Source organism: Myodes glareolus, chromosome 16 (assembly GCF_982192425.1).
Source record: "Myodes glareolus chromosome 16, mMyoGla1.1, whole genome shotgun sequence".
Taxonomy (NCBI): Eukaryota; Metazoa; Chordata; class Mammalia; order Rodentia; family Cricetidae; genus Myodes; species Myodes glareolus.
Window position 1 is genome coordinate 214,003 of NC_142041.1, and position 27,807 is coordinate 241,809.

General features: G+C 38.1%; 1 protein-coding gene and 1 long non-coding RNA gene across 5 annotated transcripts; one reads left to right on the forward strand and one right to left on the reverse strand.

Moving 5' to 3' along the window:
* Positions 1-2,002: 2,002 nt before the first annotated feature.
* Positions 2,003-27,807, reverse strand: Slc7a13 (solute carrier family 7 member 13). Of its 4 annotated transcripts, none has more exons than XM_048420617.3 (6): positions 27,705-27,800; positions 12,085-12,129; positions 11,103-11,582; positions 10,421-10,552; positions 5,642-6,003; positions 2,003-2,835 (listed from the first exon to the last, which is right to left on the reverse strand). In XM_048420617.3, the coding sequence occupies exons 1-6, from the start codon at positions 27,724-27,726 to the stop codon at positions 2,581-2,583; spliced, it is 1,296 nt and encodes a 431-aa protein (XP_048276574.1). In that variant the 5' UTR covers positions 27,727-27,800; the 3' UTR covers positions 2,003-2,580. The 4 variants fall into 4 exon arrangements, with proteins under 4 accessions (XP_048276574.1, XP_085533100.1, XP_048276575.1 ...); XM_085676974.2 differs by having other exon boundaries at positions 11,103-11,679; positions 27,705-27,740; XM_048420618.3 differs by lacking the exon at positions 12,085-12,129 and having other exon boundaries at positions 27,705-27,807.
* LOC125391279 (uncharacterized) lies at positions 20,074-22,655 on the forward strand. Its single transcript, XR_015735169.1, has 2 exons — positions 20,074-21,978; positions 22,188-22,655. It is a non-coding gene; the product is annotated as an uncharacterized LOC125391279 (long non-coding RNA).

Genomic DNA, 27,807 nt, shown 5'->3' on the forward strand with positions numbered 1-27,807 from the left:
AAACAGGAAAGAAGCAAATAAATACGACTCAGGGTGTAAAGTCCAATGTACAGGTAACTGACAGGTTTCTAAATGGTTACTATCTTTTATCATTGTTTTGATTTGAAGTGTAATGGCCCCTCTGAGGGTTTGAAAACTTAGTTCACAGCCAGTAGTGCTGTTTGGGATTCTTGTGTAACCTTCAAAAGGCAGTCTTACTGGTGAAGTGAGTTACTAGGGACCAGCTTTGAGGCTTTGTGAGATGACCTGGGCTATGGAATAGTCCTGTACTAAATTATGTGTAAATTATGTTCTGATTGGTTTAACAAAGAAGCTGACTGGCGAATAGCCAGGCAGGATAAGGTTAGGGGAAGGTTAAGGTTAGGGAACTAAGGAGGGGAAGAAGAAGGGTGGAGTCAAAAGAGACATGAGCCAGCTGCCAGGGAAGCAGAGGTAGAAAGCAGGTAGCTGCCAGATGCTAGCGGTAAATCCAGGAACCACATGGTAATACATAGATTAATAAAAACTGGTTAATTTAAATGTAAGAGCTAGTAAGTAATAAGCCTGAGCTGTCAGCCAGCACTTGTAATTAATATTAGCTTTTGTGTGTTTATTTGGGACCAAACAGTTGGGACAAAAGAAAAACTCAAACTTTGATTACAGCCTGACTTCTGTTCACATTCTGCTTCTTGGATGGAAGAATGTGAATTTTGCTTCTGCCAACAGACTTCCCTGCCTACCACCATATCTTCCTGACCTAGTAAGCCACGCCTTTCTGGTACTGTAGTGCAAATAGACCCTTTCTCCCTTCAACTACATGTCAAGGTATTTTATCACAATTCCAGGAAAGGTAACTAACACAGTCCCTGTTAACACTTCATTTGACCACTTTGACTAGTTAAAGCACTTTGGGTTTGAAGATGAGAAGCTTGGTAAATGTATCTGTACTAGCTTGTTTTTCTGTTGCTGTGATAAAGCACTGATCAAAACTAGCCTGGAGAAGAAAGGGGTTTATCTTAACTTACAGATCATAGCCCATCACTGAGAAGGGAAGGCAAGAACAAAAGCAGAGGCTCTGGTTGTCAGTGCAGTGATATTTCATTTGTATTATAATACATAAAGTTTGCCTGAAGATCAGAGAGTAAAATAGCCCTACTGGTCACCCTTACAGACCAGGCAGTGGTGACACACACCTTTAATCCCAGTAGTCAAACTAGTTTGCATAGAAACCAGGTGGTAGTGGTGCACGCCTTTAATTCCATCCCTAGAGGGGAAAATAAGACAGGAGGAGACAGCTCTCAGTGCAATGGATTAGTAAAAATTGCTGCAGATCCCCAAGTGGCTGCAGTGGCAGAAACACTGCAGGCCATGAGGCGGCAGTGGGTAACAGGTCCCAAGAGCAGCCAGTACCAGGCAGGGACAGCGCAATAGACCATGCCACAAGTCTCCGAAGGTGGCTGGTCTCTGGCAGAGAACCACATGGCGGGCAAGAGACAGAGACATGGATAGGCACACCATGCAGAGTGAGGTTGGACATTTATCTAGTAGGTTATGGAGGGGAAAGGGAGAAGGGAGAAGAGCAGAGAGGGAAAGAGGAAGGGAGAGAGGGGAAAGAGAGACAGAGGAGGGGAAGGGGAGAAGTGGGGAGAGGCAGAAGCTGCCTCTTCGAGAGGGAGACAGAAAAGGAAAAGACTCAGGCTGCATGCTGAAGATCAACTTGCCTAGATAGATGGAAGAGGGAGTGGGCGTGGCTTGTCTCTTAAAGGGACGGAACAGATCATTACACTAAGTCATTGTCAGATTCCTGGAGGCAGGGTAGCCATTTTAGACTGAGGTAGAGGTAACAATCGGTGACTGGCTGTTTTGCTTTTCTGACTTTCAGGTTGAAACCCGATATTTGCCTCTGGGTTTTTATTAATCAAGCTACATGTCAGTTCAGTCCTAGGGAGGCTGAAACAATAGGAGTGCTGGGAGGAGTTAAAGCCAGCATGGGCTACAGAGTGAGAACAGTCACACAAAAAACTATTGACAGAATTTTTCTTTATTTTCAACCATTAATTTTTACTATAAGAACACATTCAGTACAAAATGGGTGAGATAAACAAACAGAAAAATGAGAAACACATCACTAATATGTGAAGCTATACAAACTAGAAATTTTACTTTTTATTAAAACAGAGGTTTTGATATGTGTAACAACTTCTTTGATAGTTTTCACTTTCTTTTTTTTTCTTTCTTTCTTTCTCTCTTTCTTTTTTTAAATGTGTATGGGTGTTTTATCTACATGTATCTCTGTACACCATGTAGATACAGTGCCTGCAAAATCCAGAAAAGGGCATTGGATCCCCTGTGACAGTTACAGATAGTTGTGAACATCCATGTGGGAGCTGGGAATTGAAGTCCACTCCTCCAGAAGATCAACTGGTGTCCTTAACAGTAGAATCTTCTTCCCAACCCTTTCCTTTGCCATTTTAAAACTAGGAACTTCCCGGGTACTTTTCTATATACCATTTCAGTTTCTAGATTTGCCATCATTACTATTCCAGCCTACACTTAACCTTTATCTGGAACATGGTGTCGTAATTAAAAAGCTATTATTTTTCAATTTTCTACTTCTGACACTTGCTCATCAGATACATCAGGGATGCAAATATTAAAAAGTAATTGCAGATAGCAAGTCAACTTCTCAAACCAAACCAACTTCACTTTAAAGTGTATCAATGGCACATAAAACAGCCATCCACTGAGAAGGAAGAGGACCACATAGATATAATGCATCTTTGGGGACTTGACAAGGGGAATAAAAAACAAGCATAGGCTGATTGTGATTCCTATGAATACGAAAGGTAAAAAAACCTGAAAAGACAAAATTAAAGAAAGCAATTAGATCTGAAAATTCGTGTGTGTTAGCTGAATGTTCATATAAGTAAAAATAACGTGACTCTGATGATCAGAAATAGGCTAAGCAGGCCTCTGAGTTAGATCAATGTGCTCAGAACTCAATGCTACAATAAAAGGAAATTCTGGAGACTCTTTATGAGTGGAGATGGTCATAAGCACATGCTGATTGTTGTGACCACCTGCAGTCATAGGTGTCATGAACTTATTCAGAAGGAATTGCTGAACCTGCTGGAGGTCTGGACAATCTCTCTCAGAAAATATTTCAAAAGAAGTAAGCAAGTCAAGAGAACGATTTTTACCCTCTTTTCATCAAGTTAATATCAACAGTTAAATATTAGGATTGTGTAGGTCTCACAGATTAAGAAAGGAATATATCAAGATAAAAAATCTTTTATCTGAAACAATACTATTTTCTTTTGACAAAGAAAGGAAGGATTCATCCTTGGTACCTGGATTGTGTCAGAAATACAAACATCCCACACTTAACATTGCTATATTACTTTTGGTTTTTGTTTCTTTGTTAGCTAGTTTTTTTTAAGGGTCCCACTAGGCAGGTTGATCTTGAACTCATCGTTTTCCTGCCTCAACCTCACAAAAGCCTCTACATTTCTACATTAACTTGAATTATAGGCATATATAACCTGATTTCTAGACTATCAATTTTTAAATGTCTATAAAAGATATAAATCTATACCCTAATTGTACATTAAAGCTGATTGAAATTATTAAAAGTTTTTAATGAAAGGGTCATTTATTTGAGTCTTAAATAATGGTCTCCTCTTAATTGTTTAGAGGCCCTTAAGAAAGATAAATCACTGTCTCACAGCTCAGAAATTTTATCAAATAATTGAGTGAAGTATGTAAACACTTCTGAAGGAAGACAAAAAAATATTTAACCATTTGTGCCTAAGAATTGCACTGACCTTCCTTTTTGAGCAAATGTAAGTCAAATAATAATAATATAATTATATGTAATATAATTATATATATAAGCTTTTTATATCATACCCTGTATTTTTGTATGCCTTTGCTTAGATAATGCACCTAAATTTCTTAGTAGGCAAGTATTGACTGTCTGTCCATTGTAGATATGAAAGATCTGAGGATCAGCAGTGAAATAGCAAGAGGAGGCTTAGAAAAGAGGGTAGGGAACTATACTTGAAGCCAAACTATAGTGTTTACCTTGTGTTTCTCTGTGTACCAACAATGCATAACTTCCCTTCAATTTACCTAATCAGCGATATACGCATGAGTCAGAAAACAGGAAAGAAGCAAATAATTTTTAAAGATAAAGGTGCAAATTAGGAAACGAGGACATCCCATGGAAGGGCTTCCAAGGAGCTCATGGGCACCAGCCATACACTAGATACCCCTGGGGCTTCTCCAGTCTTCCTCTGGGTGTTACTGTCGGTACACAATTAGCATTCACTGGGTGTCCAAATGGAAGATAACCTTGCCTAAAACTGGGGACCAAGTCTCATTTCTTTTTGTACTAAGAGAACCTAGCAAGGTGCTTGAAATATAATCACATGAGTTCTCAGATATCCAAGAGTTAGATGATGGCTGAATAGAAGAAGCATAAGAGAAGACTGAAAAGAAAAGATAGTGGTAAATCAACAGTGTTGGTGTTGAGGACTGATGATGGTGGTGGTGGTAGTGGTGGCTTTCTTTTCCCCTAGGTTCTTTTTTCTTTTTTCCAAACAAATATGGCCCCATATAACCTGAGCCATTTTTATTTATATAGTTTCAATAGTTTGCACAAACAGTTTTATAATCATATTTGTTTCCTTAAGCTTCTAATAATAATTACAATAATTTCCAGTTTTTTCCCTTATCTCCTACCCTTTCTGTCCCTCAACTTCTCAACTGATAATCATTACCTACTTAATTCATAGCCTTAATATTAGAAGCATAAGCAGTATAGCAAGCAACAAAAAAAGTTTTCTAACTAGGCACACCTAAAGGTTCTTATATTGTATACTGAGAATCAAATACTCCAAAGAGACTGAGGAGATTTGAATCTTAGCTTCATTCCATGCTCTATGGGCTTAAACAAGTAACATGCCTTCTTTAAATCCATCTCTCTTCTCTGCTATGGATATAATGGGAAGGGTGATTCTTGTATGACAGGTGATCCTGTGTTTGGACATGTTACCAGTCAATCAAGACTATTCTATTATTCACATAGGCATAGGATCTATCCATAATGTCTTCATGCTGACAAGATTTTGTGTATTATCTTTTGTTATGAAAGAATGTCCTCCTTTTACATGATATATTTTCTCCCCTCAAGTAGTCGCAAGTTTACATAAAAATAATATAGTAATCAAGTTGAAATAAAGGAATCTTTTGAAGATCAAAATAAGCCGATATTTCAGAACAGTAAATACCATTCATAACTGGACTTCACTTCTTCTGTCTATCATTTGCTAAATCTGCCCTTACTGTAGAAGAAACAGCATGTGTAAATAGCTATGTAAGTAAACCAAGGGCCCTCAGGTCAAATAATTCCCAACGGTCTGTCTTACCACCCAAAAACATCTGCCTTTCTCACTAACAAATCTTTAGATTGAACTTCAAATATTTTGTATTAAGTAAAACCTATTTACTACAAACAGAATGAAAATGGAGACCAGATGGTCTATGTTTGTTTCTTGGTTTGTTGAGCAGTAACACTTTTGCTTGAAGATCTGAACAGTCTCCTTCCAAACAGTCATATGTCTTATTTCACATAGAACAAATTTACCCACCCCATATTTACCTTATAAGGTCTTTGTAGATTGGGCTCCTGGTACCTCAGTTTCAGGATTCCTATCATGGATAACAGAGTCCAAATGGAAGAAGCAAAGTAGAGATAGTTTATCAGTTCATTTAAGTTTGTTAAGACAACTGCAAGTGATCCCAAACTGACATTTAGAAGCACAGCTATGAATGGAGAGGAGTGAACATTAAGGGTACTAAACATCAGTGGCAGCTGGCCATGCCTGGCTGCAATATATACCACTCTTGCTACCTCAAGTACATTAATCACAAGACTGCTAAACAATGAGGCAGAAATAGCAAAAGGAACAGTCCATGTTAATTTGGGGATGATTCTGTCAGTCCATGTAAGGGCCACAGCATCTACAGAGAAAAAATAAACATAAAAAGAAGTGTGTTAAAAAGTAAAAGAGAGAGAGAGAGAGAGAGAGAGAGAGAGAGAGAGAGAGAGAGAATCTAATGATAAACCTATATACAAAATCTAAAAGAAAAATTTATGAAAAGAATTTAACTTTTTTATTTCCCTTTTAGGTAGTATCTTAGGTTTATGCTTATTTCAGTTCATCACCCTGCATCATGAATGGTTGATTTTATGTCTTTCTCAAAATACTAGGAACTTTTTAAAGGCAAAGACCCCTCACATACCTTCTATAACATAACATCAGTAGTTTATTCACTGACAGACACAGTAATAGTGAGTTTTCAACAAATACTTGAGAAATATATTAGTTGTGTTGAGTGAATAGCTGAAAATATGCTCAATGCAATATATATTTGGTAAAAAAAAAGTGAAATGAACAACACTGAAGCCTACAAAGTCAAAAAGTTCCTCTCCTCACCAAGTTTTCATTCATGTGTTCCAAATGCAAATGCTGCAAACATGTCTGATTCCCTTTCCAGAGTTTCTCTATAATGACCCCTATCAGTCTATGTGGGTTGTATGCTTGAGTTCTGTGTGTGCACATGTGTGGGTATGGAGGTGCTTGTGTGATTGGACGCTTATGTTTGCTTTTGCTCACTTTCTAGTGTATCTTGGTCATAGTAGTACATATAAATCCATATAATTATTTTAGTTACTTCTCAGTACTCTCTTATATAACTGTAAATTATCTACTTGTCCTGTATTGATAGATTTTCTTGGCTGTTTTCATTTTTTAAGTAATGGGAAAGGTGCTTTAAAGCTGAACTGTATGGCAACCTTCCTGTAATAGGAAAGCTAAAGAGAGGAACAGAGTTTCAAGCCAGCCTGGGCTGTACAGCAAGATTTTACTCCCCACAAAGAAAAATGTACTTTAATACAAACACTCATAAAAATAATGTGAAATAATTTAATGCATGATAAATAATTTAATGCATGATGTACCCCACTGACCAAACCAATAAATTATTTTAAGAAATCAAAATTACTCATACAAATTGTTTCTTCCATTTATCTTATTTTATTTTTAAATTTTGAGACAGGGTCTCATTATGTAGCTCTGACTAGCCTGGAACTACCTGTGTAGATCAGCCATGCCCAGCTTCTGTGCCTTTAATTCTAAATATTTATATATTTCTCTTTAGAGCACATTCCTAGATTTGTGAGCATACAATTTTTTTCTAAATTTTCATTTATGTATTATTCTTGTGTGTGTGTGTGTGTGTGTGTGTGTGTGTGTGTGTGTGTGTGAGAGAGAGAGAGAGAGAGAGAGAGAGAGAGAGAGAGAGAGAGAAAGAGAGAGGTCAGAAGACAACTTTCAGTTCAAAGTCAGTTTTCTTCTTTCACCATGGGTTCCAAGGATCCAGCTCAGATCACCAAGGTTTTGCAGCAAGTACTTTATCCACTGAACCATCTCACTGGTCACTGGCCCATAAGAATGTATTTCTTAAATAAGAGAAATACTACAGAGCTATCCCAGCAAAGATTATATCAGTTTATGAGTAACTAATTCGAAAAGTTCCACTTACAGTTCAAATTTTTTATTGCAGTATTTGTGCCTAAGTTCCTATAGGCTGCCTGAACAAGGAACCTTTCTTTATATCTGTTTCCACATCAGTTCTTAACCATTTAGGTTATTTGCCTTATGTTAATATCCCGTGGCTCAGAAACTTCTGTCAACAACCTGGCAGAAAGGCTTCTAAAACTCTGGTCTTCAGGTTCAAAATGTTGGCGCCAGGAATCCTTACCACACTATTTCTACACTTCAATTCTAGAGAAACGCCCTTCTTTTCTCACATACACAACTTTCACAATGAAGACTTTTGTTGTTGTTGTTTTGTTTTGAGATGGGGGTCTCTCTATGTAGTCCTAGAACTTGCTATGTTGACTGTAGACCACACAGGCCTTCCTCTAACTCACAGAGATCCACCTGCCTCTGCCTCAAAAGGGGTGGAATTAAAGGCAGACACCTCTACACCCAGCTTAAGAACTTTTTTTTAAGATAACAATAACTGTTGCTGGACTTTATTCACAATAAGTGAAAAGAAGACAGAGATCTGGCATCTACAGATTAAATACCTTACATGTGACTATCTGTGCTCTTTTCTATATAAACCACAAGAACTATTATCATAGATTCCAATGTTCCTCAAATCAAATGTAACCTCAATTCACATTATATTATAAAATATTCCTTTGGGAAACTTACACATATTTCTATGTACTTGATTGATTTATATACAAAAACATGCTTCCCACCTTTCCTAACTCATAACGAGCCTATCTCTTTTGTTTATAACCATCTCTGTAGTTATATAAATCATGCACCCCATAAGGCAAGAAAAAAATTCACTCACAACTTCATCCCAACTGAGTACAATTGTTCATTGGTTTTCCCCTGTTTTGGAAGAAAATATAGAATCTTTTCCATCATTAACACATCATAACCGTTGTCCTCTTAAGTGTTGATCAACAATATGATTTTCTAAAAACCTCAGAATAGAGCCAGTGTGGGGGCTCTGCAGAGAAAGGTGCTTGCTGCCACACCTAAAGACCTGGGTTCCATCCCTGCAACTCACATGGTAGAAGAGAGACAACTCCTACAAGTCATCCTCTGACTTTCATATGTACAATATGGCACACATGCACACACACACAAAAATATAAATAAATGCAATTTAAAAAATTTTAAACAAGATCCCAGAATGGTCTATTATGTGGACTTCGCTGAGTTACTTATTTCAAACTTATTGCATATTTTGGTGATCTTTAACCTTGTGCTACCATAACTGATGATATGATGGCCTTTCCTAAATGTGTATTTTTATATATAGTTCTGGAAGAGGCAGTGATGAAAAACAAATTACAAATAACAGAAGCTTCCTGAGTTTTCCATATAAGTTCAAACTGTTGTGCTTCCTATAAAATTGTTGCAATTTTTATGATATGCCAGGGATGATTTCATAATTCTTTAAAAGTCAATATAGCCAGAGCCCTGGCAGTCATAATGAATGTCAGCCTTGTGACCCACAGCCTCAATACTCACAGGCCAGTGGCTGTGGACACAACCACAATTTACATTATAAATGAACCCTGACACAGCTGAGGGAGTTAATGAATCAGTGGCTGTATTTGCACATGGTTGCATTTGGTTTGTCCTGGCAGAAGATTGATTCTATCTCATTTCTCATGCTAAGGATACCTAGACTCCTAATGAATCAACTCTAGCGTGACACACTACCTGCCAGCCCCCTGTGGAGTGGACACATTGCAATTTAGGCAATTGAGGGGATTTTATCCTAAATCTTCCCTGAGATGTGAAATATCCCAAAATAAACAAATGATCATGTTAAAAAACCTGGGAATCTTGAATGTCCTGGTTTTACATTTGTATACAATATAATAAAGTACAATATGACACCTTAAAAATATGTATGTAAAATACTTTATAAATATAGCTCCAGGTCAAAAAAGAGACTTACCTCCTGTGTCTCAAACACTCACCAAAACAAGAAGAGTTTCTCTATACTGCTTAGTCCAAAGCTACTGGGTGACAGATTTATCTCAGAAGGTAATCGCTTGAGGTGTGATGTTGGTGAGAGAAAACAGCTATTCTTTCATTTTTCCCTGTTTTTCACTTTTCCCAAATTTTCTTTTACCCCTTATTTCTGCTATTCCTCCTTAAATAACTGTTCATTTCTCTTTGAGAACTTCTCGTTCTCTCTTTTGGAGGGGGTCTTTCTAAACTAGATATCAGCCTTGCAAATGCTCTGGATCACAGGCATATACCATTATCCTTGGCATAGTCTTTAACTCTCCATTCTTCAATTTAAGCTTTAATAAAAATCTCAGTTTATTTAGGATCTTCTTTCAGCATAAAATTTGGAGTTATTTAAGATAAAATATTTATTTTACATATTAATAATATTAATTATAGTCATCAACTGACCATTAGTGTTTACTTATTCAGCTTATTAATATCCCTTATTTCAAATTTACCATACTTAGTGTCACACAGGTTACTAAGAATTCAGCATTTGCAAGTATTCATAGATATAATTGCTGATCATGTAGTGTCACTATGCCTGAGATCATGCAAACAGTAATTAATATTTTGAATCTGTGACACACATTGGCACTGTAACTGACTTTTCCACATTGTCAGAAAATGCACAGCTATTCTTGAAATGAATCTTCGTTCTAAACCAAGTCAGACTCTCCTCACCCTGTTATTAGAACCTCATCAATTGAGTCTCTATATAGAATAGTGACCAGGAGACAGCCATTCTGACTGGCAAAGTGATGTTTCACTGTATTGAATGAACTGTATTTTATTTACTATCTTGTTATTTGTGTACAAACCTGAAGAGAGGATTTCCCTGGGTGTCAGAACCGTCATGTAGGAAATGTTAGCCAGTAAATATACCACAGTTACTAGAGGCAGTGCTGTAAATACGCATCTAGGAATTGTTTTGTTGGGTTTCTTCAGCTCCCCTATAATGCATAAAAGAACAAGATCAGATTTGGGGAAAGATTACTTCTTAAACTTATCTTTAAAATTGTGTGTGTGTCACAGTATTGTTGGACTACATTATTTCCATTCATTCTGCTACCACACCCACACATACTCAAAGGCAAACTAGTGCACACTGGACCTTTTAAAATTCTAGAGTCTGGGCTCACGGGGCCTGTTCCATTTGCATCCTTCCCCAGTCTCCATGGTCCTTGAGTAGAAAATAGGCACTAAGTTTAAATAGTAGGAATAGAACATTGAACAGAAACTTCATGAGATCTAACCTCACTAAGAGGAGCTCCACATTAAACAATCATATAGACAAAAGAGAATTTTTTATTTGTTTTCATAGTGATTTGAAATGCCTTGAATGTGGAGAAGAATTAAGAGTACATAATTTAGAAAGTCAAAGTAAAAAATCATTGAATTGTACATTTAATTTGATAGTTAATACATAGTGAAAGATGTTTATTTCATACATGCACTATATCAGCCATGGCCTGATCTTTCCCCCAGAAGATTGATAATTACCTGCTACATATGTAAGGCATCCCCCGCCAGAAAACGCAAAGTATCCTTGGAAGACAGCTTCTATTATCTGAGAGATCTCTGGAAACTCTCCATCAAATGCATTCTGAAGCCTTCCCACATTCTCCTTCTTCCCTTTCACCAACATGACCACGCCACTGAGGGAAATGAAGCCAAGTATGCCCATCTTCAGCACTGTGCTCACCGCCTGAAGCCATGACAACTCTTTCACGCCACGAGAATTCAGAATTCCCACAATCCACAGTACTGCCAGCGCCAGGCATTTCTTTGGCAGATTCGGAGAAGAACAGCTGGGATAAAAAGGCTGAATACCATACTCGGCGAGTAGCAGAGCTTGGCTAGCAATTACTCCTGGGCTCAAAAACAAGGAAGTCCAAAGTCTCAGGAATGCAATAGCCGGGCTGAAGCATCTCTTGATAAAATAGTAGTGAGCCCCAGTGTATGGGAAGGTTATTCCGATCTCTGCAAAGCAGAGCGCACTGATCATGGACAGCACAGCACAGACAGCCCAAATACACAAGGAGACTCCCACATTCATGGAAGAGTACTGCAGCACCCCCTTGGGAGACACAAAAATTCCTGCACCAATTATATTGATAATTAAAAAATTTACCCCCCAGAAATATCCAAGTTCTCTCTTAAGCTGTATTTTCTTCTCTGTATCCATTGCCACTGAGACAAATTTACACTCACTAAAGTACAGTTTGTGAATGTTTCTGCCTATAGGTTCATGGATGTTCTGAAATATAATTTCCATTAAACATGGTCTATTTTCAATAATTAACAAAATGTGACACATTTCAGTGAAATAAAAAAGATTACCTATAAGGGTTTAGTTTGACTCTTCATTTAATAATTATCAGAAAAGAAATTTAATTGAAAACAAGTTTTAAAGAAAACAAGGTTTTAAAAAAAAAGAAAAGAAAAGAAAACAAGGTTTTGGAAATGGGAACAAAGAGCTTACTTGTTAAAGCTGCAAAAAACTTGGCTATGTTGAATCCACCACATCCTAGGGCAAAAGAAATTATCAAGATTAAGTGAGCAACTTAAAAATCAAAAGAAAGATATGAGGAGGAGAAATTTCAAAGCTGAGACACCAGCAGGTTTTTCTTGGGTATTGTTTGTCTGACTGTCTGTTTGTGACTGGGTCTTGGTGTGTGTGTGTGTGTGTGTGTGTGTGTGTGTGTGTGTGTGTGTGCTCTAAACTTTTACCACTCCTCTTCCTGCTGCCTCTACATTACTGGGGATACCATCATATATCCCCATACCCAGCTTGCATGGCTATTTTAAACTCTGCAGTGAAATAAGAGTGGATATTAAGAAGAAAACAGATTGAAGGTACGTTCGAGACTACAGGTCTTTTCAGTGAGACAAAATATAAAGTGCCTATAATCTCAGCTACTCAAGAGTCTGGTGTACAAGATCACAGAGTTCAAGGCACAGCACTCCTGGCTTCACCAGGTGTAGTTCAAGTATGGGTCAAGAACGTATGAGTGCAATGTGGCACTCATTGTTCAGGTGCTCAGAAAGGTACAAATGAGGAATCCTTGGTGACATTCCCACAGTGATAAGTCTGTCATGTATACAGTGTTTAAGAGTTGTGGGAACATGAACTCGCCCATCTAGAGTACTTTGGGGACCAGGGCATAAGTGGAGCCTCTGCAAAAAAGCCTTGCTGGATCAATACCTTCCCAATAGGTGAGGTCCAACTCCACAGACAGCATCCACTATGTGACGGCTAGTTGAATCAAGAAGCACAACATAGTCCCACTAGAAAAAATGTCTAATGGAGCTATGCAAACAGGACTATTATACAGTAGGCCCTGGAGGTGAGACATGAGTCAAGGAAATTGTTCTCCAGGTTTAAGACTTAATGTTTTCTCTGTTGGATTTTGAGTGTGTCTGGTGCCAGTTTCTCTTTGTAGTTGCCCATTTTCCCCCTTTAACTGGATTTTCTGTCTCATGCCTGTCCCAATAGTCTATTTTGGAAGTAGATGGCTTATTTTTTTTTTCATTTCATAGTTTCAAAACTAGAGTGAAATTGTCCTAAGATGGTTTATACCTTGACTCTGATGCATATTCGATTCACATGATCAGTCTTTTGAGTTGATGCTGTCATAAGTTAGTACTTGAGGCTATTGAAATTTATTAACATGTTTTATCTGTGACTATGACACATATTTGGGGCAGTTTGCTATAGTTTGAATGTAACCTTTAAGATCGTCATATGCTGGAAAATGAATTCCCAAAGCTGCTGGTCAATAGTCTTGAAGAGAACTTTTGGAAGTTAAGGTTAGGTCAGATCATGAAGGTGGTGTCCCATGCCAGCATTAGTGACTTCATAAGAAGAGACACCCAGGTGAAGATCTTTTCCCATTCTGTAGGCTGTTTGTCTTGTTGGCCATGTCCTTTACTTTACAGAAGCTTCTCATTTTCAGGAGGTCTCATTTATTAATTGTTTTTCTCAATGTCTGTGCCTACTGGGATTATATTTAGGAAGTGGTCTCCTGTGCCAATGTGTTCAAGTGTACTTCCCACTTTCTTTTCTTTGAGTTTCAGTGTGGTTGGTTTTATGTTCAGGTTTTTGATCCATTTGGACTTGAGTTTTGAGAATGGTGATAGATATGGATCTATTTTCATTCTTCTACATGTTGATATCCATTTATGCCAGCACCATTTGTTGAATATGCTTTCTTTTTTTCCATTTTATATTTCTTGCTTCTTTGCCAAAAATCAGGTGTTCATAGGTGAACAGAGGGCTGATGTCCAAAATATACAAAGAACTCAAGAAATTGATCATCAAAAGAACAAATAATCCAATAAAAAATAGGTAACAAACCTAAACAAAGAACTCTGAACAGATGAATCTAAAAATGACTAAAAGACACTTAAGGAAATGCTCAACATCTTTAGTCATCAGAGAAATGCAAAATAAAACAACTCTGAGATTCCTTCTTATACCTGTAAAAATGCCCAAGACCAAAAACACTCATAACAACTTATTCTGGAAAGGATATGGGGGTAAGGAGAACACTCCTCCATAGCTGATGGGAGTGCAAACTGGTCCAGCCACTTTGGATATCAGTATGGAGATTTCTTAGAAAATTAGAAAACAACCTACCTCAAGACCCAGAAATACCATTTTGGGGTATCTATCCAAAGGATGCTCAATCATACCACAAGGACGTGTGCTCATCTGTTCATAGCAGCAATACTTGCTGTAGCCAGAACCTGGAAACAACCTAAATGCCCCTCGATCAAAGAATGGATAAGGAAAATGTGGTACATTTACACAACGAAGTACTACAGAACAGGAAAAAATAATGACATCTTGAAATTTGCAGGCAAATAAATAGATCTAAAAACATCATATTGAGTGAGGTAACCCAGACCCATAAAGACAAATATAATAAGTACTCACTCATAAGTGGCTTTTAGACATAAGGTAAAGAAAAACTAGCCCACAATTCACAATCCTAGAAAACCTAGATAATAAAGAGAACCCTAAGAGAGATGTACAAGGATCTAATTTACATGGGAAGTAGAAAAAGACAAGATCTTCTGAGTAAATTGGGAGCATGGGGATCGTGGGAGAGCTCAATAAAGATAATTAAAAAATAAAAACAACAATTTCTGCAAAAAAAGAGGCCCAGGCTAGGTGCTTTATCTTTGTTATCAGCTGTGATACAGTGAGAGTACCCTCAGTTAATGCAGAGCAGAGAACACAACTATGCTCTTACACTGCTCAGCATCCAGAACTAAGAGCCAAATTCCTATAAATGACTTGATTTTCATTATATAACAATGATGTAAAGACTAGAAATTCCATTAACCAAGGAAGATTAAACTCATACTACAGATAGAGATTAAAAATTAAACAGCTTCACATGGAACCTGGAGGAATTTTGCCCCTGATCCCTATGAGTTCGTTCATTCCACTTACAAATCATTTACTACCCTTATAAAGTTTGCCTCCATCTTTCCTATGTAAGAGTCAATCATCGGGGTCTTCTTTGAGTTTCACATTTTGTATGGCTTCTCTATAGATGTGAATGTTAACAAATACATGGTTTCGTTCTGATACTGGGGATAGAACCCAGTGTTTTGTGCGTACTAAGTACCCATTGCAGCACTGAGCTCTGCTCCAGTCCCTGTCTATACGAATAAGGAAAGAAACAGTCCACATGAGAAGATCTGACAAGGAAACCTGGAAACTTATTTACCTCTTTTAATAATTTACAGATTAAGGGCAAAGTTTACAATTTTTAAATTAGGGATCTTTCCACTATCTTGCCCTGAACTTTGGAATCTAGTTAAATAATATGCACTTAGATTTTTCAGACATCCTCAGGAAAGAAAACATTGTTAAAATATATTCCTTCAAGCTTTCTGTTGGAACTTTCCAGATTAAGAAAAAATGTTCTAGCTTGTTTCTTACGTTTGCATACCACCTAGGTGTGCCGTCTTGTGGAGGAAAACACTGTAAATTTAATTCTTTTTCCCAGAAAAGGCTGGTTTTTATTTGTTTGTTTTTTTATTCAAGTAACTGCAAATAGAGATCCAGAGTGGGTGACCCAGGCCACAACAAACACTGGGCACCACCACCCTGACTCCCCACCCCCGACCCTGTCCCTGTCCCACAAAACAAGGGAGTGGGCAGCCCTCTTCACTCTGCTGCAGCATCCAAGGTGCAGGGTCCCATCTTCCCTGATGTGGTTGGTAATCAGCCCACTGTGTCCCAGTCTCCCTACCCTAGAATGTCTTGGGAGGAAAACTGCAAGCAGAACTGCAGGATGAACTTTGGCGTTGTTAGCAGCAGCCATGGTGGTGTCTAAGAATGAGCATTCAACTATAACAACAACAACAAAAACAAAAACAGCTGGCCAGAGGTAGTTTGTGAGCAGAGGAAAAGATAGAACCACAACCTGGTGGGCAGGGAAGAACAAAACGAGGGGATCAAGGCTAACTCCTTAGTGCCCCACTAGAGGCTGGGCGATAGTCTAGAGTGGGAGTGGGGAGGTGAGTCTAAAAAAAAATGGTGGAGTTAAGTAACAGTAACCATTTTTCCTAAACCTATCAGTTTAAAATGTTTATTGAATCCCAAATTATGTTACTTAACTCTATCTTATTTTTCAGATATTGGTAGAGACATATAGTTCAGCTGATAGTAATAATATTAAAATACAAAATGCTTTATACATATGAATAGAAAACATCAGTAAATAATAAAATATTAACTGTTGTCTGTATTTTTATCTTTTTATTTAAATTTTTTTCAGTTTTTTTGAGACAGGGTTTCTCTGTGTAATAGCCTTGGCTATCCTGAAACTCGCTTTGTAGACCAGACAGGCCTTGAACTCATAGAGATCCACTTGCCTCTGGGATTAAAGTTGTGTACCACTATAGCTCAGCTTGATTTCATTTTTAAAAGCTCCCACTAAGCCCCATTTATTTCTTTTTTAAATAAGGGTTTGTTAATTAATCTTTTTAAGTTAGTATACATTGTATGGTGCCATATGGCATCTGCATACATATGTGTGGTTATGTTTTGGTCTTGTTTGCTCCCCTCCCACACTGCTCTGCCCTATACTCCTGTCCTTTGGCTATTTCCCCTTCCCTTCCTCAGATAGTTGTCCCCTCTGCTTTCATGTCATATATATTTCATTACCTTCTCTTTTCTCTCCCTTAAGATTTTCCCCCTCTCTTGGAATCCCCTTTCTAGTTTCATGATCTAAAGACACACAAATATGCACACTTTTATTTATATATACATCTCATATGTAATTTTACTCTAGGTTCAGCATATGAAAGAAAATAAATGGGATTTGCTTTTCAAAGTCTATCTTATTTTGCATAATGTAATGATTTCTAGTTCCACTTATTTTCTTGCCAATGTCTTTATTTTTCTTTTTGGCAGAATAAATTTCCATAGTGCATATATAATGCTCTCTCTTTATCCATGCATCTGCTCATGGGCATCTAGACTGATTCCATTTCATAGTTATTGTGAATAGAGAAGCAATGAACATGGATGTGCAGGTATTTCTGTGACATATTAGCCTAGAGAATTTCAGGTATATACCCAAGAGTGGGACAGTTGAGTCACATAGTATTTCTATTTGAAGTCTTTTGAGAAATCCCCATACTGATTCTCATAGAGGCTGTATAATCTCACATTCCCACCAGTAATGAATAAGTGGTCATCTTATTCCATATATAGTAACAGATATGAATCTAATTTCTTTCTTCTACATGTGGAAATCGAGTTTTACTTGTATCATTTGTTTTAAAGATTCCTTTCTCAAATATATGTTTTTGAAACCTGTTTTAAAAAAATTATGCAGCTGTAGCTCTGAGGTTTTATTTCTGGATCCTCAATTTTATGCCGCCGGTCTACTTGTCTTCTTTCGTGCCAGTATCATTTGCCATGACTCTGTAGCAAAGTTTGAGGTCAGGTATTGTGGTAACTTCAACATTTCTCTTCTTGCTAAGGATTCACTGGATAATTCAGAGTCCTTTTTGCATCCTTATAAATTTTAGAGTTGTTTTTGTCAGTTCTGTGAAGAATGTCATTGGGATTTTGATGAGAATTGTTTTAAATGTATAGATTGCTTTCAGCATATAGCCATTTTTACAATATTAATTCTATCAATACATGAGTATGGAAAGTGTTTCCATGTCCTGGTGCCTTATTCATTCTCTTTCTTCAGTGTCTCAAAGTCCCCAGTGTAAAGATCTTCACCTTCAAGGTTGGATTTACCCCTAGGTATTTATGGGTTCTTTTTCTGAAGTCATTATGAATAGGATCATTTATCAAATTTTTGTCATGTGAATATTACTAATTTTTGTCCTGATTTTATATCTTGTTACCTCGATGAAAATATTTAAAAAGTCAGAGTTTTCTGGAAGAGTTTTTAGGGTCTCAAGTATAGGATCATGGTGCTTGCCCATGGAGATAAACTCATCTTTTCCTGTAATATTTTTTATTTCTTTCTCTTGACTTAATTGCTCTAATTAAGACTTTGAACAGTGTCTAGTGGGATAGCCACTTATTGCAGGCTTCCATAATCTCTCTGTAGCACCAATCTGGAGTCTTAACCTTTAAGATATCGTTCTGTGGGGGGACTTTTTCAATCACTTTCTTTGGGGAACTTTTAAACCCAAACTATGACACCTAATGGTTCACATACATTAGTTGTGATCAAAACTCCTAGAAATAGGTAATTCATTCCTATAGCTATTATAAAGAAAATAAAATGCCATTTATTCCATTCTTTGAATAAAACTGGACTTGCAATCATAACTTAATAAAATAAGCAGTATTAGGTTGCATTCAGTCTACCAAGAAAGTTAAACCAAATGGCATGTTCATTAATAATAGTTGAAAATTGCTTTAATCAGTGTTCTATTGCTGTGAAGAGACAGGATGACCAGGGAAATTCATAAAAGAAAACATTTAATTGGAGCTTGTTTACAGTTTCAGAAGTTTGAACCACTATCATCATAGCAGAAAGTATGACAGCACACAGACATAGTCCTGTAGAGTTGCTAAGAGTTCTACATTCAGATCTGCAGAGAGCAGGAAGAGAGAGACACTTGGCCTAGCTTGGGCTTTTAAAACCTCAAATCCCACCTTCAGTGACACACATCCTCCAACAAGACCACATGTACTCCAACAAAAATCACACTCATAATCCCTCTCAAGTGGTTCTATTCCCTGATAACCAAGCATTCAAATATGAGAGCCTATGGGACTATTCTTATCCAAACCACCATAAAGGTCATGACTAAATGTTTCATAAAATTATAATTTTTTTTCTAGGTAGGAACTTAGAGATCTCATCACAGAAGAAAACAATAAGCCATGTTTCTTTTTTCTGTCTGGACCAATGTTGCTGTTATGGTTTGAGACTAATCTCTCCTCAATGGGCTTGCATCTTGAACACTTGCTCCCTCAGCTTGTGACACTATTTTGAATTTAGAATATGCAGCGTGGCTGAAAGAGATAGGTCAGTAAAGGCAGGCCTTTGAAGACTCTACAGGCCACTGGTTATGCTTTCTTAGCTGTCTAGTCTACACCGTAGGAAACAGTTGCTGACACAAACCCCTGTCACCACAGAGAGCCCTTCCACCCCACTGACTTTACTATGATAAACTGAGACCTTCTGAAACATGGAGACAAAGTGAACTCTTTCTTCTTTAAGTTGTCTGTGTCAGGTAATTTGTCACAACAAAAAAGGTAACTAATACAGTTACATAATATTCTTTTTTTAAAAAAAAGAAAAAATTATCCATTTCGTTTTACAAAAAAATTCTTCCATGAGATTTTTTTAAAATGAAGAGATATCATGAATTATTAATATAGTAAGAAAATTTCTAACAGAAAGGAAGAGAATGTGAGGCAGTATATGAATTCTTACCAAGGAATTGTTAAGGCATAAAATCTTACTAATATTTTTTTAGGCTAGTCCTATTTGGTTTTACTCTAGGTCTCTGGGCCATCTAGTCTCTGGTTTTAGTTACCCAAGCAGTGTCAGGTATGGTTTCTTTCTTGTGGAATGGGCCTTAGGTCAAATCAGACATTGGTTGGCTACTCACACAAGTTCTGTGCCACTATTGTCCTAGCTTATTATGTAGGCAGAATAGATTGTAGGTCAAAAGGTTTTATGACTGGGCTAGTGTCCATATTTTTCTTTTGGTAGGCTGTAGAGTACCTTCTTGTGCCAAAGACACTAGAACAGAGGGATGAAGGCTCCATGTAAACACCAGGTCAACTTCTCCATTTTCAATGAGTTATGTAGGTGTTGTCTTCAGCAATGGATGCCCCCAATGTCAGTTTTTAGAGAACAACCTTTAGTCTTAGCATCAGCCTGTGCTGTTTGGGGATTTCCATGGGACTCCCTTGGCCAACAACTCAATTTCTTAAATGGCAAATAATACTAAAACTTGGCTCCCTAATTATTTTGAATGTACCCTAGCTTTATTAATTCACTCTTCACATGTCAAAAAAATTCTACATAAGAACTGGGGAATACAGAAAGCACTACATAGAAATCACTTTTCTTCTTCCCTACTGATTTTTCATACAGGTTTGATCTTTTTCTTAATGGAAAGCTCATTAAATTGATTAGAAATATTCAAATCAGGCTTAATTAAAAGAAGGGAGTAGAACCATCAGATTATATTTTTGGCTGAATGTTCTAGAAAAGGCAGGATGTGATTCTGAGGCCCTGTTTTGCCAAAGATTTGGTAAAAAGGTGTTTCTCCCAAATTTGGAAACTCATGGTCCTCCCTGGACTCTGTGCAACCATCCTATTTGACAGTATGTAGATTGTTTCAATTGTGTTCATAAATAAGAATGACATTACTTCGTCTGTTTCTGCCTCTTGAGAGAATCATAAACAGAATGGCCTTCAAAGATCAACCTCTGAGATCAGGAAAGGTCAAACACAAACCAAGGAAACTATTTTTGATAACTTGGCCTTGAAAAGATCAGCTTGGTCCCTGAGAGCTATTTAAAACCTGCTCTTGATTCTCAGATGACACCAGCTCTTCCAATTACATGTTTGCAAGTCTCCTACTCCACAGCCAGGACCGCCGTTGTCACAGTCAATGCCAGTCACTTTGAAAGGGGAGGCCACGTAGAACAGAATAATCACCAAAATTAACACATTTTTCAGTATAACCAATGTTATCTGGATGAATCTGATTTACTGGAAATAAAATACTTAAAATATAAAATATCTCCTGGTATGGGAAGTCCTTCTGTATATGTGTTGCTTTTATTGGTTAATGGATAAAGAAGCTGCTTTCAGCCAATGGCTTAATAAAATATAGACAGGCTGGAAGAGATATATAGAGAGAAAAAAGGTGGAGTCAGGAGATGCACGTAGTCATCAGAGGGGAAATATGCTAGCTGTCAGCTGGAACCTTGTCAGTAGGCAACAAGTCTCATGGTAAAATATAAAATAATGGAAATGGGTTAATTCTAGACGTAAGAGCTAGCTAGCAATACTCTTAAGTGATTGACCAAGTAGTAATTTAATTAATACAGTTTCTCTGTGATTATTTTGGGAGTCTGGGTGGCCGAGAAATGAACAAGCAGCCTTTTACAACAATCTCCTGAGGAGCTCTTAAGAAGGAAGTTCTTAAGTTTATGGATTCCAGAACCAGACTGTCTGTGACACGTGGCACTTGGTTGTTTATTTAAAATGCTGTTAATGGTACTAAGTGCCTTCTAGATTTGCTATGAGAATAGAATAAGCTTAATGGTTTATAAATGGTGAGACCCACTCCCTGGGACACTGAGAGTATGTCCGTAGGAATTGGAATCATACTGCAATGCAGAGATCCTGTTCTCCATTAAGATTTATTCCCACACATTCTAAAGAATAATAAAAAAAAATTGGCATTGCTATTTTATGTCAGCATTGATCTAATTCTTTTCTCTTGCTCTAGAATAAAGAAGTCTCTATCAAACCTGGAACAGTGAGTATGAAGATTGGGACTGCAAATATTGGATGTACAAAAATTTGTAAATAATTTCATTTCTCTATAACTGAAATTGCTTTTATTCTTTATCTCAAATTTCTATCTCAGGTGAAAATTTGTTTTTGCCGACTCAAGGTATTTTAGTAATTTATGGTTTATAAAACATAGACTAAAGATGTAACCCTCTTTTCTCTTCCCAGTTCATCCTTTCTTCCTAAAACAAAAATTACTAAGACTTTTCTTTTTTTTTTTTTTTAGATTTTACAGAGACATATTTGTGGCCGATGAAGGATCTATATTTCAGTGCTATCTTTTTTTTCTGGCTTAATTGTATCCAAAGTGGAGTTCTAACTGCCTGAACTACACGGTTGGTGTCTTTCTTCATGATTCCCGTAAACAACCCTTGCTGGTAAAATAGTCTATTACTTTGGTATGGGTTTTTCTATAATGAGTGGTTAGAAACTGTTTTTCAAAAACGCATCGATCACTTGAATTACTAAGGTGACTAGGTGGGAAAACCTGGCATTCCCACCTTCACTTTGTACCTCTCCTTTATCTTACATTATCTTATTTCAGATCGCCAAAGGCACCTAAAGTTCTCCTCTTTGTCCTTAAACCTCAAGTTACCATTGATTGCAGTCATAAGTCTGATTGATAGACATCTTTATAACAAGGGACAAAAGCTACCCATGTCAGCCTCAGAGGACAACCACTACACAAATGAAGTTAATTGTCAAGGATGCCAGTTCTATATACTGTGGAATAGAAGCAATGTTCATGTGGGAACAAGATGGCTCTCCTTCAAACAATAAAGACTTCTTCAAACCACTTTGCAGAATCAGCTGAGACAATGATCAACTGAATCAACACGTGACCAAGACTGTTTAATTATGCATACATTTTGTCCCTGCCCATTTTTCCTCTGTATAAACCTGGAGCTAATGTCAGTGTCCTGAAAACAAACAGGATGCAGACACTGAATCTTTTTTAGCTGTAATTCTCAGTGTGGTCACATTGAATAAAGATCCTCTCTTCCTTTTGTTATTAATCATCTCTTTAATTGGTATATTGGGACATGTGGACATGCCTAACCTTTTGAAGCTTCTAAGAACAGAGGTTTTGTTCCCCCAAAACTATCACACGTCTGACTTAAAAGATTCTGTTACTGGATTCCTTAAGCGTAGTTGTGGGATTCCCTGGCAAATCTTAATTCTTATTCAGGAAGAGTTGGAGCGAGGGTCTGGTTAGTTCTTATTCATTTTCCTCAAACATCCGCACCATTATTTCTACTAAAGCCACCTTTTGTTTGCACTGTATTATGTTAACTATCTGTTTACGCATAACACATTAGCCTGTTACCCGTAGTTTTAAATTATTAACATGGATTATCTATTTCCGTCACTCAATTCAACTGAATTCAACTTGAATTCAACTGAATGGTTCTAGTATAGGTCTTTTATGAGGTTTCAACTAAAATGTCAGTCAAGACTGTAGTTATTTGAAAGTCTGGGTGCCACTGGAAGGTCAGGTTCCAAGCACACTCAAGCTTCACTGGTAATTGACCAAAAGTCCCACATTCTCACCTGTGGACTCCTCTGTAGAGCTACTGAATGCAGCTAGCTTTCTCCTGACAAGACAAACAGCATAAAGAAGTAACATTGTCTCTCAAGATCAAGCTTTAGAGTCCAAATTTTGGACACTAATTGCCACATATCATATCCACCACACTGATGCACTGTGCAAGAAGACACAAGGATGTCAGCATCAGAGAGCATCACCATGGACATCTTCAGGACTAATTCTCATATGGATATTATTAAGTTTCTGTTCTTTCAGAATTCAAAATACAAATCATTCTTTCTGACCCCCAAACCCATCAGAAATGGTGTAGATTCTGGAATTTACTGTCTGAGTTCTTCTTCTGTTTCATACTTATTAGCTACATAACCCTAGACAATTTATTGCTTCTACTTTAAACTCTTCATGTATAAAATAAAAATAATGATACCCACCACAACGTTTTATGATAGGATTATATAAGTAGCTTACCTAAGATATTAGAAAGTCTTGTCACTGGCAAAAGAAGATGCTGTTAGATGTTGTGGGCTCTATGCAGCTCCAAGAGTTCTTTTCAGAGACCTCTACACAAGTGCAGCCAGAGCCTTGACTCACATGGCAGAAAAGACTTAAAGGATTAACTAGTGTGAAACAAAGTTTGGTTTTTATTAAGAAAATGGTATTATGGCTGGGCGGTGGTGGCACACACCTTTAATCCCAGCACTCAAAAGGCAGAGGCAGGCAGATCTCTGTGAGTGAGAGGATAGCCTGGTCTATAAAAGCTAGTTTCAGAACAGGTTCCAAAACTGCCAAGAAACCCTGTCTTTAAAAACCAAAAAAAAAGAAAGAAAAAAAGAAAAGAAAAGAAGAAAGAAAAAAAGAAAAGAAAAGGTTATTCCAAGCTTACAAGGTTCAACTTGTTATGTAGCTAACTTACAATCTTCCAACAACATTAAGAAAAAGCTGCTTAAGGAAGAAACTTTAGCACCTAGTCAAGAGGAAGTATTGTTGCTAAAGAGAATTGTGACGAGGTATCTTGACAATAATATATCTATATGATTTTGCGACTTCTAATATTACATTATTAAAAGAAAGCAATCTTTATCTAAGTATAAAACATGAAGTAGCTTTGCATGGCAAGAACCTTTACCTTTCCCACTGAGCCACTTCTCTGGTCCCCCAAATCAAGTGAAATTAAACGCCAGTGAGAATGAGGAAAAACAGAAACCCAGCTTTGGTTCTTATTGCATGATTTGAATGTAACTGCTATGATTTGAATGTAAAATGTCTGTCTCAATCTCATGTATTTAAACATTGGTTCCCAGAGGGTGAAATTGTTTGGGGGATTGTGGGACCTTTGGGATGCAGAGTAGATGGCTGTGTGGGCCACTTGGATAGCCCTGTACTTTATAGCCTAGTCCTGCTTCTCTTCCCAGGTGAAATGGATTAATAAAAATGTTGCAGGATCCCTGGCGGCAGCAGGCAGCAGAAATACTGCAGGCCCCCAAGTGGTGGTAGCAGGCCATGTGGCAGCAGGTAGTGGGCCCCAGGCAGGGACGGCTGCAGGTCCCCGAGTGGTGGCCCGACAAAAGACAGAGACATGGATAGGCATGCCATGCAGAGTGAGGTTGGATATTTATTAAGTGGGTTATGGAAGGGAAGGGGGAGAAGGAGAAGAGCAGAGAGGCAGAGGTGGGGAGAAGGAGAGACAGAGTGGGGAAGGGGAGAAGTGGGGAGAGGCAGAAACTGTCTCTTTGAGAGGGAGATGGAAAAAGAGAAGGAACTCAGGCTGGAAGCTGAAGATCAGCCTGTCTCAGCAGATGGGGAAGGGAGTGGGCATGGCTTGTCTCTTAAAGAGACAGATCATTACATCAGGTCTCTGCTTCCAGCCTGCCAATGCAAAGTGACCATCTGTCTCGCCCCCACTGCAGCAGACAGGTGCCAGTTCCACCTCATGCCTTCCCTCTTGTCTATACCTATCATTGACTATAGTCTCTGAACAATGAGCCAAGTCTTAAAATGCTCTATCAGGTATTTTGTCACAGTGATGAGCAAAGTAACACAGTAGTTACTTTTCTTTCACAAGCACCTGGATCTCAGAAACTCCAATTTGAAATTCAAGCTGCTGTGCTCAGTCTATGGGGACCCCAAAAGACCACCAGGGAGATCGACTCACCAAAATGCAAAAACAAGGGTTATTGTTGTTATACTCAGATCTGTGAAGTCCCCCAAAAGCCAAAAAGGAAACCAAGTCCTGTATATAAAAGAAAAGAGCCTTTATTTTATGTAAGTTTTCAAACTTGATCTCCCCGCATGTCCAGCGTACTGGAATAAACGTAGAGCCCCAAGCTCAGTTAGAATAGGTTTTTATAGTAGTAAGGGTGGGGGTGAGGGGTTTCTGAGGTTTAGGACCCCTGATTGGCTGACATTTGTCTAGGATGTCCTGGTGAGTGTGTACTGGCAGGTGATCCTATCTACAGCAGTGAAAGGAGATACCCCACCCTTCTAGAGAGCATTATTTAAAGGCAAAAACTAGGAAAGTTACATTAGCAGGGTTTGGGGTAAAAGGTTCAATCCTGATTGGCTCATCTCTGGGGACTTTTCACAAATTTTTATTTTAGAACTTCACCTGTTGCTTGTCAAGTTTTCTTATTGGCTGACCTTCAGGTTGGGCCATTCTATGGTTATCTGTACTTTCCAGTTAGCTACCCTGCTACTTTTGCACCTAGCCCATTTCTGAGAACTGGAATGTTTTATAGGAAATAGCTTACACAAGACACAAGATGGAGGTGGAGGACAAAACAGAGGAACTTTGGTACTTCAAAACAAATAACAATTATAGCTAATCTAAGGACTTAGGTGTGAGTGTGAAATTGGGAACTTTACTAACTTGCTTGATCATCACAATGGATGCAGATACAGAGTAACATAATAAGAAGTGGTTGTCTGTTTTGTGGCCTGGAGCTCCTAAACAGTAAGTCATATAGATGAGAGAAGAAGCATGCTTGGTTATTGTAATGATTGTTCTGTCTCTTTAAGAGACATGCCATGCCCACTCCCTCCCTATCTGCAGAGACAGGCTGATCTTCAGGTTTAAGCCTGAGTTCTCTCTCTTCCATCTCCCTCTCAGAGAAGCAGCTTTCATCTCTCCCTTCTCTCCTCTCTCTCTCTCTCTCTCTCTCTCTCTCTCTCTCTCTCTCTCTCTCTGTCTCCCTCTCTGTCTGTCTGTCTGTCTGTCTGTCTCCCTCTCTCTCTCTGTCTGTCTGTCTCTCTCTCTCTCTCTCTCTCCCCTCTTCTCCCCTTCTCCCTCCATAACTCACTGAATAAATATCCAACCTCACTCCGCATGACATGCCTATCCATGTCTGTGTTGCCCGCTGCTGTGTGTCTCCCTACCTGGGACTAGCCATAGCTCAGAGACCTGCAGCCATCCTTGCCAGGGACTAGCTGCTCTCAGGGCCCGCGGCCTGCCACCACATGGCCCCCTGCCAACGCTTGGGGACTTGAAGTGTTTCTGCTGCCTGCCACCGCTGGGGATCATTCAGCATTTTTAATAATCCATTCAGTTATATTTGTACTGACACAAATACTTTTAAAATACTTGGGTATCTTAATCAATAGAAGCAAGAAGACCATCTTTTGGTTTTTGATAGTTCTTTTTAGCCTTGCCTGAATTTATGCAAATGAATGATTTGGAGAATGAGGATGTTGATAGAGGAATTAATGTAAGATTTAAAGGGCTGCCTGCTGAAAGGACACAAGAATTAGGAACAATCTCTACCCTCAATACCTTACGTTGTGGGGGAAAAAATACATACCATATACTATGGGAGAATAACTACTTAATCCTAGCACAAGTTTAATCCTTTTTTATCTGCACTGTTTTATCATTTTTGCCCTTCATAAACTATTGCTCAAGTATCAAAGACTTCCAGGGGTTCACTACTGCCATATTTGGTTATCTTTTAATCCTCCCAAGGATTTCCAGGTTAATCCAAACCTTAGCATTTCTTTCAAGTGACCCAGAAAGACTCCTTTGTTTGTGTTGCCCTTATATCATCCCCCTTGGTTGCTGTAGTACTTTATGAATATGATTTTTAAGCCAGTTGAAATATTTCATATCTGCCAAAAACATGTACCCTAACTTATAAAGATCACATACCACCATGACATTTGGGAAAACCACTAAAAGTCTAGACTAAGTCTTGAGGTCCTTGATGAATCAAAATCTTTTTTAGCTCTCCCGTGAATGTAGTCCTCAATGAACAGGCCATCATACACTGCCTCTCCCCAAGCCTAGTTCTGTCAATGATAGTCCACGCTCTTACTGTCTTTCTTGTATTCATATGTGTTGCAAAAGGAATGGCGGGCTGCGTTCCTGCTGCCCGACTAGCTTTACCCAAAATAATTACACGGAAACTGTATTCTTTTAAACACTGCCTGGCCCATTATTTTCAGCTTCTTATTGGCTAATTCTCACATCTTGCTTTAACCCATATTTAGTAATCTGTGTAGCACCACGAGGTGGTTACTTACCAGGAAAGATCTTAACCTGCATCCATCTTGGAGAGGAGAGCTGTAGCGTCTGCCTCACACCCTTCTTCTAGTGTTCTGTCTACTCCACCTACCTATGTTCTGA

Coding starts and splice junctions, on each gene's coding strand:
- Slc7a13 (XM_048420616.3), bottom strand. CDS start 11,787: ATGGATACAGAGAAGAAAATACAGCTTAAGAGAGAACTTGGATATTTC. Junction 6,004..10,420: donor CAGGGAAATCCTCTCTTCAG/GTTTGTACACAA, acceptor TTTTCTCTGTAG/ATGCTGTGGCCCTTACATGG. Junction 2,836..5,641: donor ATCTACAAAGACCTTATAAG/GTAAATATGGGG, acceptor TTGTCTTTTCAG/GTTTTTTTACCTTTCGTATT.